This window comes from Miscanthus floridulus, chromosome 8 (genome assembly GCF_019320115.1).
Source record: "Miscanthus floridulus cultivar M001 chromosome 8, ASM1932011v1, whole genome shotgun sequence".
NCBI classification, from domain to species: Eukaryota; Viridiplantae; Streptophyta; class Magnoliopsida; order Poales; family Poaceae; genus Miscanthus; species Miscanthus floridulus.
Genome location: NC_089587.1, coordinates 103,917,635 through 103,929,191, shown reverse-complemented (window position 1 = coordinate 103,929,191; position 11,557 = coordinate 103,917,635). Strand labels below are relative to the sequence as shown.

The 11,557-nt window shown below is 39.8% G+C and overlaps 1 protein-coding gene across 3 annotated transcripts; it reads right to left on the bottom strand.

The window, feature by feature from the left end:
- Positions 1–96: 96 nt before the first annotated feature.
- On the bottom strand, positions 97–8,296 carry LOC136477107 (cyclin-dependent kinase C-3). 3 transcript variants are annotated; one of them, XM_066475132.1, is made up of 11 exons: positions 8,053–8,296; positions 5,788–5,869; positions 5,604–5,694; positions 5,485–5,511; positions 5,254–5,351; positions 3,514–3,586; positions 3,280–3,394; positions 3,034–3,151; positions 874–1,019; positions 721–778; positions 97–507 (listed from the first exon to the last, which is right to left on the bottom strand). In XM_066475132.1, the coding sequence occupies exons 1-11, from the start codon at positions 8,166–8,168 to the stop codon at positions 460–462; spliced, it is 972 nt and encodes a 323-aa protein (XP_066331229.1). In that variant the 5' UTR covers positions 8,169–8,296; the 3' UTR covers positions 97–459. The 3 variants fall into 3 exon arrangements, with proteins under 3 accessions (XP_066331229.1, XP_066331230.1, XP_066331231.1); XM_066475133.1 differs by having other exon boundaries at positions 874–1,010; XM_066475134.1 differs by having other exon boundaries at positions 3,280–3,349.
- Between the last annotated feature and the right edge of the window lie 3,261 nt (positions 8,297–11,557).

Here is an 11,557-nt window from a genome sequence, read left to right as displayed (position 1 = left end):
TTCAATTAACTGGTCGTGTTTACTTGATTACTAACAGTGGCATTGTGCAGAAATCATATATGATCAATTGATTCTTCATTTATGCCTTGGCTGTTGAAGCAACTAGCATGCTGGGACTGATTTGAATTAGGTTAGACAGTTTGGAGGCAGAACAGGGTGATGAAACACTGTGTCATATGAAAATATACCAAGAATCAGTACTTCTTATTATTAACTAATAATCACATACAGTTGGCCATGAGTTAATGTACAATACATCTACTATATATATTATATTTAAAGCTAGAACAGACAAAGTTAAACTGCTTGCTAGTCCTAATCCAATGTCAGCAGGAGAAACAAGACCTCAGTCTTCAGGTAGTACTTACACCAATGAGATCCCCATACCCATTCTGACAAGGTAAACAAAACTTAGTTGCAGAGAACAGCGAATCTATACTTCTTTCCCCCCAGATGAGTTTAGTTGATGAAGTATGCCGCACCAAGAGCATCTTGTGCAGAAATCCTCTGCAAACAAAGACACACCGATTATTAGACCATTTCCAGCATTTTTCAAATAGTTGAGATGCGTATAGCAGGTCCATTGACCCACCTAAAAAAACACTAGTAGTCATGAATATGCTGATATGGAGTTTGCATTAGTCAGCATGCCTGATATTGAATCTCAGATAACAAAGCAAATGTTGAAAGATAGATGTGTGAAACATAAGAGCAACATACCTGTGAAGGATTAAGGATCAACATTCGTTCAATTAATTCAACAGCATGACAGTCAAAGCTGAAAAGATTTTTTTGATATATTAAATTCAAACATAAAAAAAAATAGTGACCACACTAAATACCTACACGTAAGAAATACAGTCAGTGGATTACTTCTGCAACATATCTCTCAGGCTTCGTTTGGTAGGAGTCGCAGGACGGATAGTCATAGTCTTATACAATGGTAGCTTGGAAACACCTGGCCAATTTTCCTCGTTTGGAGATCCACACAGTTCAAATATTTTCGATAACTGCTCTTGCTAAAACAAAACACAAGCTTCTGTCAAGGTTTCAAGCATAAACATAACAAAATAAGAAAAGTTGAATGATGTCAATAACCTGAAACTACTCATCCATATTCGAGGAAATATTGTAAAGAAAGGTGTTGCCATGCTCATGAGTAAAGAGTTATAGGAGCTGACTATAAGTGAAAACATGAAAATAGCAATTAGTGTGTTTTATTACTAGGATATCCAACACAAACAGAAATCAATGGACAAACTGGGAAAAGTAAGAAAAATACAACAGATCAATTCAATAAGTTCAAGATCCTAACTGACAGTAAAATATAACACATGAAACCATAATACTAAGTTACTAACATCCACATTTGCCTAAAGGTGGTCTTAAAAAAGTACTGAACTCTGATGGTCTAAAGAAATAAAATCCCTCTTTCAAAGATGTGCTATTTGATGGAAATAATCTTGTCATAAGAGATGAATAGATGCATCTACGGACTTGATTAATCAAGAGAAGATTGACTTGTTCAAGAAAAAGCGAATGGTGGAAACTGTCTGGTTTCCTGGAATCGAGTCAATGCCACTACAATATGGAGGGCTTGGTATTCATGATCTGGAGTATTTAGGATGGCCTCTCCGCATTAGGTGGCTTTGGCTTGACAAGACAGACAGTTCTCACCTTGGGCAGGATTACCTATTCAAATCCCTCAAAAATGCTCAGGCTCTTTTCAAGGTTGTGGATAGTTGGTAATGGGGAAAGCATCCTGTTCTGGTCCAATAGGTGGCTGCGAGGAAATACAGTTTCTGAGCTGGGCAGCTGGCACCTAATCTTTTCAAAACAATCCCTAAGAGAGTCATAAAACAGCACACGGTTGCGCAGGCTTTGAAGACCTGCCATAGGGTCTCAGATATTAAAGGTACACTCTCTGACTCTTTGTCCTGGTCCTGAGAGAGTACCTCTTGCTATGGGATTTGGTTCATAATATGTTGCTGCGAGAGGGGGTTGAAGATCAGCACCGATGGAAGCTCACCAGGTCTGGTATTTATTCTAGCAAATCAGCCTATAATGCTTACTTTCTTGGCTCCATTCGCTTTGCTCCATGGAAAAGATTTGGAAGAGCTGGGCTCCTCAACATTGCAAGTTCTTCATTTGGCCTGCAACCAACAATAGATGCTGGACTGGTGATCGTCTAGCAAAAAAAGGACTCCCTCATCCAGCAGCCTTCTTTGTGATCAGGCAGGAGAGTCCACCCAGCATTTGTTGATCTCTTGCGTCTTTGCTAGATAGGTCTGGTTTATTATTCTTCAGAGATTGGGTTGAGCTCCATCAGTCCGGTTTCTACTAGCAAATTTTCAAGTTGGTGGTACCAGGCAATCAAGGATGTGCCTAAGGAGATGAAAAAAGGGCTTAATTCACTCATTACCCTGGTGGCCTGGGAGATTTGGAAGCACAGGAATGAGTGTGTCTTTAATGGTGCAAGTATGAGCATCACAATTTGTTACCATGTTCGGAAATGCAAACTCACATTGTATTGCAGTCCCCAAAGGGGAAGACAAGGTTCTGTACAATATGCACTAAACCCCTTACAATAGTGGGAAAATATACAGCATAGATATGTACATCTAACAAAATATCAGCGTAACAGAAAATGCATAATAGAACAAAGTAGGAAAGACAGGGATCATATAACAGTAATAAAATAGATAAATACGCACAAATTGCTGTATTTGTGGGTCATGCCTGTTAGACAGGCTGTTAGTGGGCTGGTTAGGTCTATGCCATGGTTGGCCTAAGGCCCATGCACCTAGGGTTACTGCAGCCTCTAGCTCTGGCACACCCTGTGGTTGATACACATGTATCCTGTACTTGGCAATCAATCAATCTAATCCCACGTGATATTCCTCGTTTACAACACAAAAACTCATCATGTTCAATGTTCACAAAACCAAATTTCATGTAAATAATAATTCACTTATTATAGGAAAAATAGCACCAGGAGCAAGAGCACAAAGGAGAGAAGTGTAAGCATCATACCTCGGATCTGCCAGGAAATAATGGTTTCTTGAGTAAAAATTCCGCGAATATGCAACCAACAGACCAAATATCCACAGGTTCAGCATAACTTGTGGCACCAAGAAGCAACTCAGGGGGTCTATGAACAGTTTGTAATGATGTCCACATCAGCACATATTCATGGAAAAAGTTGTGTTAGTATAAGGGGGTAAAAAGGTTTTGGCCCAAACAAATGTGTTATGATGTTCTTTTCCCCATTCCACTTACCGGTACCATAAAGTGATGACATGATTTGTTAAAGTTCCATCTCTAGTGAACAGCCTTGCAAGGCCAAAATCTGCGAGTTTTAACAACTTACCACCAGTTATTAAAAGATTAGCCCCTACAAACAATTCAATAAACAGGCAAATATGAGATCCAAACATAGTCAGAGAAAATGGTGTCGAAGGCACAAATGACCAGAGATGGAAAATTTCAAGTTAAATCTAAAAAAGCGAAAACCTTTGATATCCCGATGAAGTACATTGTTGACATGGCAGTACTGCAATCCTTTTAGCAGCTGCCCCATATAAACCTGAAGAAATGAAAATTTGCATCAATAATTGGTTATTTGAAGAAACACACTAATGATTAATGACATATCTCACTGTTAATCCATAATTTTTTCAGTAATTCTTGGGTATGTTTCTCTTCAGTGCCTAAATCAAGGATTCACTCAAAATGACTTATTTCCCCAAGTCCTTGAGTAAAATGCATTATTTCATGGCACTTGCATGCATGTTTAGTGCACAGACACATAACAATACGTCAAGGCATCTAAAAGGGATCTGGTAACTCAAGCTAGGCTATGCCCTGCCCCAAAAGTTTTTTTTTTTCTGAAAATTTGAAGCCAACTGGCACATAATGAAAATTTGAATGGAAAATTAGAGGCCACACAATGCCGTTTTGGATGAGAAATTAGATTCCTGCCACTTATGCATGGATGAGAACAAAATAACAAATATAGAGGTCACTGGTACTGGTGCATCAGCATAAGCCCATGAGCTCTGCAGCCTTCACCACTGTCCAGGCAATCAGGGACGACCTCGCCATCGCTCATGAGGGCTTCATCTTAGTCATCTCAGATTCCATGGAGTCTGGGACGACATCTCACCAAAGCCAATGGCTGCTTCTTGTTTTTCACCCTTGTCCATGGATACTAGGGATGACATCTAAGTCGCCAATAGGTACATCAATCTTTGTTTCCAATGATGTTATTACTGTTTTCTTGACATTTGTGGTGCATCCATGGAGGATTGAGAATAAGCCCAACCAAGCCAGGCAGAACTATTTGTGCTGTTCCACACCACTTTGTTTGACTGTGACACTTCAACTTCCTCTCCTTTCTTCGACTCACCCCTGCGGCCCCGCTCACGTGCCTACACTCCACTAGCCAGGGCAGCGTGTGTTGCAATGTGCAGTGGAATGCAGCACTAGGGCTGTGAATTCATGTAGGAGTACTCCAGAAGGTATGCTTCACACTCCCTTCATATGAATTTAGTTTCCAATTGCAACATGCTTTATAATTAGATTAATAGTCGGGTGGGGCTAGGGCTAACTCAATTATATATATCCCTTTTTTCTCTTTAATTTAGAATTATTTTTATTGTCTTTAGTTGATCACTTGATTCATTGTTTAGCCAAGATGAACAGGAGGTTGAAGACCATTTGTAGCTTTATAAGCCAGTTGTTTCAAGCCCCCATTCTGCTGAAAATCATAAGGTGACAAATGATCAAGCTACTGAATTAACTGTTCCAAGCTCCCATGCTGCTGAACATCCTAATGTGACATATGCTATCTTGTTATGTTCTGCTATGTTTTGAGCTATTTAGGACAGATAACTTTCTTTGTATTGCAAAAGTGAAAAACATGCACTCATTTGCTTGTTATTATCTATGTTCTAGCCAAAATCAGTATAAGCATATGTGATATGATATGACCCTCATGATGCCCAAATACTGGCTCCACCCCTAGAAAATGGACCATGAAGCAGCAGCATACATTCATATGTGATTACTAGTGGCTAACACAGCAACCAACATTGCTAATAACATGCAGCAAACTTAGAGTTAACAGAGGCACTACTGACAAAAAACAACAAAAAACATGCATAGGGAAGCAAACCATGCCTTAGATTGCTAGAAAAAATGTGAAGAGAAATGTGCGCAAGATTTATGGATGGAAGGAGTACACTTGAGTACCTTGACTTGGGATGGGGTACTATGGTGCAATACTTTCTTCAAATCATGGTCCATGTATTCAAACACCATGTAGATATCTCCCCTATAGATGTGATCATCTGCACAGTCCACAAGATAAAATTATATGCAGGTAAAAATCAATTAACAGGGAAAATATTAAATCCATCAGCATGAGCTACATTAATAAAGAATATAAGCAATAAAACAAAAGAGAACTGAGTGATACTATACCTGATCCGCCTGTTCCATGTGCAGAACCTGAGAAATTTTTTAAATAAATGGTTAAGCAATGTCATTATACTAATGCACTCTATTATATATCTAGAAATGACTAGATGAACATTTGTTACCAGGAGATACTACAATCTCTTTCAATCTGATGATGTTCTCATGATCCAGCTTTTTTAATAGTTTAATCTCACGCAAGATTTGGCGTGGAAACTACAGAGGTACTGAATAGTTCAGAGGGGTCTATAACGTGCACAAAACAATGTGCTTGAGTCTTATTAACTTTGTTGAGATCATAAAGCTTACCCCTTCTTTGCCATCATCCAGTTTTATTTTCTTAAGTGCTGCTCTTTCCCCAGTAATAATATCCACAGCTTCAAATACCTCGCTGAGATTTGTAGGAAAAGACATGACAGTGACAAATTAGGCGGTTAGATAGACCATAGATATTCGTGTAGTAGTAAAATGCCCTGGCAGATCAAATAAAACTAATGAAAATATGGCAGATCTCCTTTATTACATTTTCTTATCATGAAATAATCCTAAGGACAAGAAAGAACATCAAGACTGAAAATTTAACCGTTGTTATTTCAAAGAGCCTTGTTTAGCAGGTTATTTCAAAGATCTTAAGACATAATGGAAGACCATTATAGTCCACCTGATTCAGTAAAAGTAGGGGTTCAGAAAGGACTATAAATTATTGTCAGTGCGGAAGACTACTAATGGCTCTATTGATTCTACAAGAATGCAAAAAAAAAAAAAAAATTCTCAAGAGATTTGATCTTTTGCATCTTCATACACCTTGCGTGTTGCACAGTGCATAATCAAATTTGCAATGGAAGTACTTGCCCCTATTAACCATTTTAGATACAGAATAAAAGGTAGGCACTATTTTATTTACGTTCCACTGAATACAATCAGAGTATCAGACCCTCTCAGAGGGAGTATTTTACAATAGTCAAAACAGAAAGAAAAGAAAAACGCAAGATTCAAATACTAAGTTACCAACTGAAAGCAAATTGCAAAACCTTACATTTTCAGTGCATATGCTTAAAATATATTTCCAGGATAAAGAGGTTCAAGGCTATAAATTATAGGATATAAACAATGATATATACTTTTAAAAGTGAAAATTTCTTTCTTTTGGACAAAGGGAGCAAGCTCTGGATTTGACTCTAGTTCCAGTAAAAAGCAAACGAATGGCCAAGTGAAGGGGGAGAATCGAAAACATAAGAACATACTGGTGCCTGATACTTAACCTGAACTACTGCTGAAACACATAAAACATCATTTTTCTAATATACACACAAAATTCTATACTGAGCTATCCACGTGGAGTTGCATGGAAGCTAGATCTCATAGTGTCTCCAACTCATCATCATAAGCTGTTTTCTAGAAAAGAATTGGTTGAACAGGGGAATGTGACAACATATCTTGATTATCAGATTATCTACTTGGTGAAAATCTTTCTGCTGACCTAATGTGCCCCAACATATCGAGATATGAATTCCAGAAATATGATTTCTACAGATAAAAGCTTATCATGGGAAAATCGTACTAGAGAAAACGGCACTATTAGGACTCAGGATGTCCAAAAAGATAAAAGCTGACGCAACAGAGCAAAGTTGTAAGCATAAATAAGTGAAATTCCTGGTAAAATGCATATAATCAGGTTAATACCAGATGTTATGGGATATTCTCCCTTTCATCAGATTAAAATAAAAGGACATTAACTAGCTGCAGTATATACATAGATAAAGTTTTCATGATTGCTATACATCAGAACTTAATGCATATGCAGGCCTAACACTTCAAGCATTCTGACAGACATACCTACCTATATTGTCCAACACTAACGAAGGAACCCTAAGCAACTAACTAAATGATTATAGCTTTCAGGATGCCCAATAAATGACGGCATCTAGGACGAACAGCACTGTTAGGACTCACGATGTCCAAAAAGATAAAAGCTGACGCAACAGAGCAAAGTTGTATATAAGCATAAATAAGTGAAATTCCTGGTAAAATGCATATAATCAGGTTAGTACCAGATGTTATGGGATTTCCCCCCTTTCATCAGATTAAAATAAAAGGACATTACCTAGCTGCATTATATACATAGATAAAGTTTCCATGGTTGCTATACATCAGAACTGTATACGCCTGCCTAACAATTCAGGCATTCTGACAGAAATACCTACCTATATTATCCAACACTACCGAAGGAACCCTAAGCAACAAACTAATTGAGTAAAGCTTTAATGATGCCCAACACCTGATGGCATCTAGGACGAAACAACAAAAGCACAGTTGCTCCACCAACAAGCGATGGCCTACACAAAGTCTCCGCCGACAATTGCCTCCAAGTACGCCATGAATCGTGCAACCACGGACCAAACGGATCATCATCACTCCGCCGCCGGCCGTACGATCCCATCCCACGGCCACTCAACATCTACTGCAATTGCAGCGCGCGGCGAACGATTCAGGCGGAACAGACCAAAATGCAAGGGAAATTCTAGCCCGGCCAGCGTGCGTGCCGCCGAGGGGGTTTCGGTTCAGCTCGCTTACCCGTAGGTGCCCTCGCCGATCTTGCGGATGCGCCTGTAGCAGTCGACGGTGCGGGCGCCGGCGGGGGCGTACTCGGCCAGGTTGAGCGCGCCCAGGGGCGCCTCCTCGCCGTCCATAAACGGCTGGAGGCCGCGACGGTGTCGCTAGAGTGAGCCGGCTCCGCTAGTAGAACTAGAAGCTCCGGAGGCTTGGGCAGCAGGGCAGCGACGGCACGACGCGGCGGTTGCGGAAGCCCCAGGCCAGGAGGCAGGAGTCGGGAGTGTCCTACGCAAGTCAAAGCGATCCAGTGGACCTGGGCTTGTTCTAGTTGGCCGGCCCATTTCACTCCACTTTTTTTTTTTTCAAAAACAAAAGTTGTGTACAAAATCTCGATTGACCGGCTTTAGGCCTTTTTAAGGCAGAACCCTCGACCCCTGTCTCACTCTTACACAGCGGCTTTGGCGTGGGACAGATGAGGAGATTTTTTTAACCCCAGTCTGAAATTTGCTCCCATGGGGAGTCGAACCCAAGACTGAGGGATGGACCTCCTCCTATCTTTGAGGGAGATGACTTTCCTTATTGGAAAATTCGCATGGAGGCGTATCTAGAGGCTCTAGATGTTGGTATACTTAGAGCCGCCTCACAAGGCTTCCCAAAACCTCAGGATGCTACTAACCTACAAGACGATGAGGTGAATTATGAGAAGTGGAATGCAAAGGCTCGAAACACCATCTTTAAAGGCCTTTGCAAATATGTGTTCAATCGGGTGAGGAACCATAAAGACGTCCATGCACTATGGTCAAACGTTTATGCGCTCCATGAGGAAACTAAGAGTGAGCGTGAGGAACGCTATCATCTTGTCATGAAAAAGCTCAACTCTTTTGAAATGCTTCCTAAAGAATATGCTAATGAAATGTATTCACGTTTGAATGTTCTTATAGAGAAAGTCAATGGGCTTAGACTCACTCAAATGCAACTATCCGATGTTGTAAGAAAGATCTTGAGTGTCCTCCCCATTGATAAATATGGACATATTGTGACCGTGCTACATCAAGGTGATCTTTCCACCGCTACACCGACACAAATCTTGGGGAAGATCAATGCTCATGAGATGTACATGCACATCACTCCACAAGATAGCTCATCCTCTACCAAGAAGAAAGATAAAGACTTAGCATTCAAAGCTAGCCAAGAGAAGAGCAAGGCAAGACTTGAGTATGAGAGCTCAAGTAATGATGAAGTTGATGATGAAAGTCTTGCTCTCATGGTGAAGAAGACCGCCAAGATGCTAAAGAAGCTCAACAAGAGTGGCATCAAGTTTGATGGCAAGAAGAAGAAGTTTTTCACAAGCTCTAGAAGGAAGTCAATCTCCAAGATGGATTGCTACAATTATGGAGAACTTGGTCATCTAGCTCACCAATGCACAAAGCCCAAGAAAGACAAGTTCAAGAACAAAAACAAGGGCAAGAAAGATGACTCAAGCAATGAAGATGAAGATGAGAAGAAAAAGAACAAGTCATACAAGAAGAGAGATGACAAGAAGAAGGATTTCCACAAGAAGAAGAGTGGAAAGGCTTACATCGTTGGTGATCGGCTTACGGACATTGATTCATCTAGTAGATCATCCGATGATGAAAGCGACAATAAAAAGGTGGCCGCCATTGCTATTGACTCATCATCTTCACCGTCACCACCGCCATCATCCTCTACACACCTATGCCTTATGGCCAAGGGTGAACGCAAGGTATCACATGATGATGATAGTAGTGGTGATGATCATGCTCATAATGATGATAGTGATAGTGATAGCGATGATGAATATGAGTCACCTACTTATGATGATCTTGCTAAATTACTAAAGAAATACACTAAGATCATTACAAAGATGAGCTAAAAATGAAAAGCTTAAGATTAAGAATGGCTCTCTTTTAGCTAAATGTGAGATAGCCAAAAAGGCTAGTGTTGAGCTAAGAGAAGCAAATGATGCTATGTCATCCAAACTCAAGGAGCTCAAATCTTCTAAGAAATAGCTTAAAGATAAACATGATAAACTTGAGTGGATGCACAAAGAGCTCATCACTAGCCATAACAAGCTAAAAGATGAATACACTACTCTCAAGATTAATCATAACAATCTTGTTATTGCTCAAGAATTTTTACCCAATGAGCCACATGATGCTACTAACGATGTTGTTAAGATTGATATAGCTACATCATGTGATGATTTAATTGATAAGAGCATTGAGCAAGGATCTAGTGGCAAAGGCAAGCAAGTGGTTGAGTGCAATGACTATGATGAGTATGTCAAGCTCAAGTATGACAATGAAAAGCTAAAGAAAGAGTTTGAAGAGTTCAAAATCCACAACACCATTGTGCTAGAAAATCTTGATCATGATGGTGACTTGATTCTTGAGAATGAGAAGCTAAAAGAAGAAAACAAGAAACTCAAGGAAGAAAGAAACAAGGTTGCACTCAAGGAAGATAAAAGTAGTGATGCACTCAAGGAAGAGAACAAGAAGCTCAAGTTGTGAAAAGAGTATCTCAAGATTGAATTGAGCAAGTTCACTAGAGGCAAATATCTTCAAAGTGAGCTTCTAATGAACACCGTCATGAAGATGAATAGAAGTGACATTGGGTACATGGCAAACAAAGAGAAGAAGGCTCGAGCTCAACAACAATAATCAAAGCCAAAGCCATAGCCAAAGAGATGCTTTGAGTGTGGACAAGAAGGCCACTTTGCTCATGAGTGCCAAACTCCACCACCACAACCCTTGCCCAAGCATGCTAGACCCTTTGCTTCAATGCTCACTACATGCTTAGAAAGGATTCTAGTGGAAAGATAAAAGTGATGTTCTTAGGTTCTCCCAACAAGAATAGGCCTAAGAAAATTTGGGTTACAAAGTCACTTGTTGAGAAGGTGAAGGGCCCTCAACAAGTTTGGGTTCCTAAAGCTTGATCTCTTATGTGTAGGTGAACTACAAGACCGTTGGAAGTCATTGGGTTATTGATAGTGGTTGCACACAATATATGATCAGAGATCCTTGTATGTTCACCTCACTAGATAAAGAAGTAGATGAGCAAGAAAAAATCATATTTGGAGATAACTCAAAGGGCAAGGTCAAAGGATTGGGCAAAGTGGTAATATCAAATGATCATTCCATCTCCAATGTGCTATATGTTGCTTCATTGTATTTCAACTTGCTATCTGTTGGACAATTGTGAACTTGAGTGGATGCACAAAGAGCTCATCACTAGCCATAACAAGCTAAAAGATGAATACACTACTCTCAAGATTAATCATGACAATCTTGTTATTGCTCAAAAATTTTTACTCAATGAGCCACATGATGCTACTAATGATGTTGTTAAGATTGATATAGCTACATCATGTGATGATTTAATTAATAAGAGCATTGAGCAAGGATCTAGTGGCAAAGGCAAGCAAGTGGTTGAGTGCAATGACTATGATGAGTATGTCAAGCTCAAGTATGACAATGAAAAGCTAGAGAAAGAGTTTGAAGAGTTC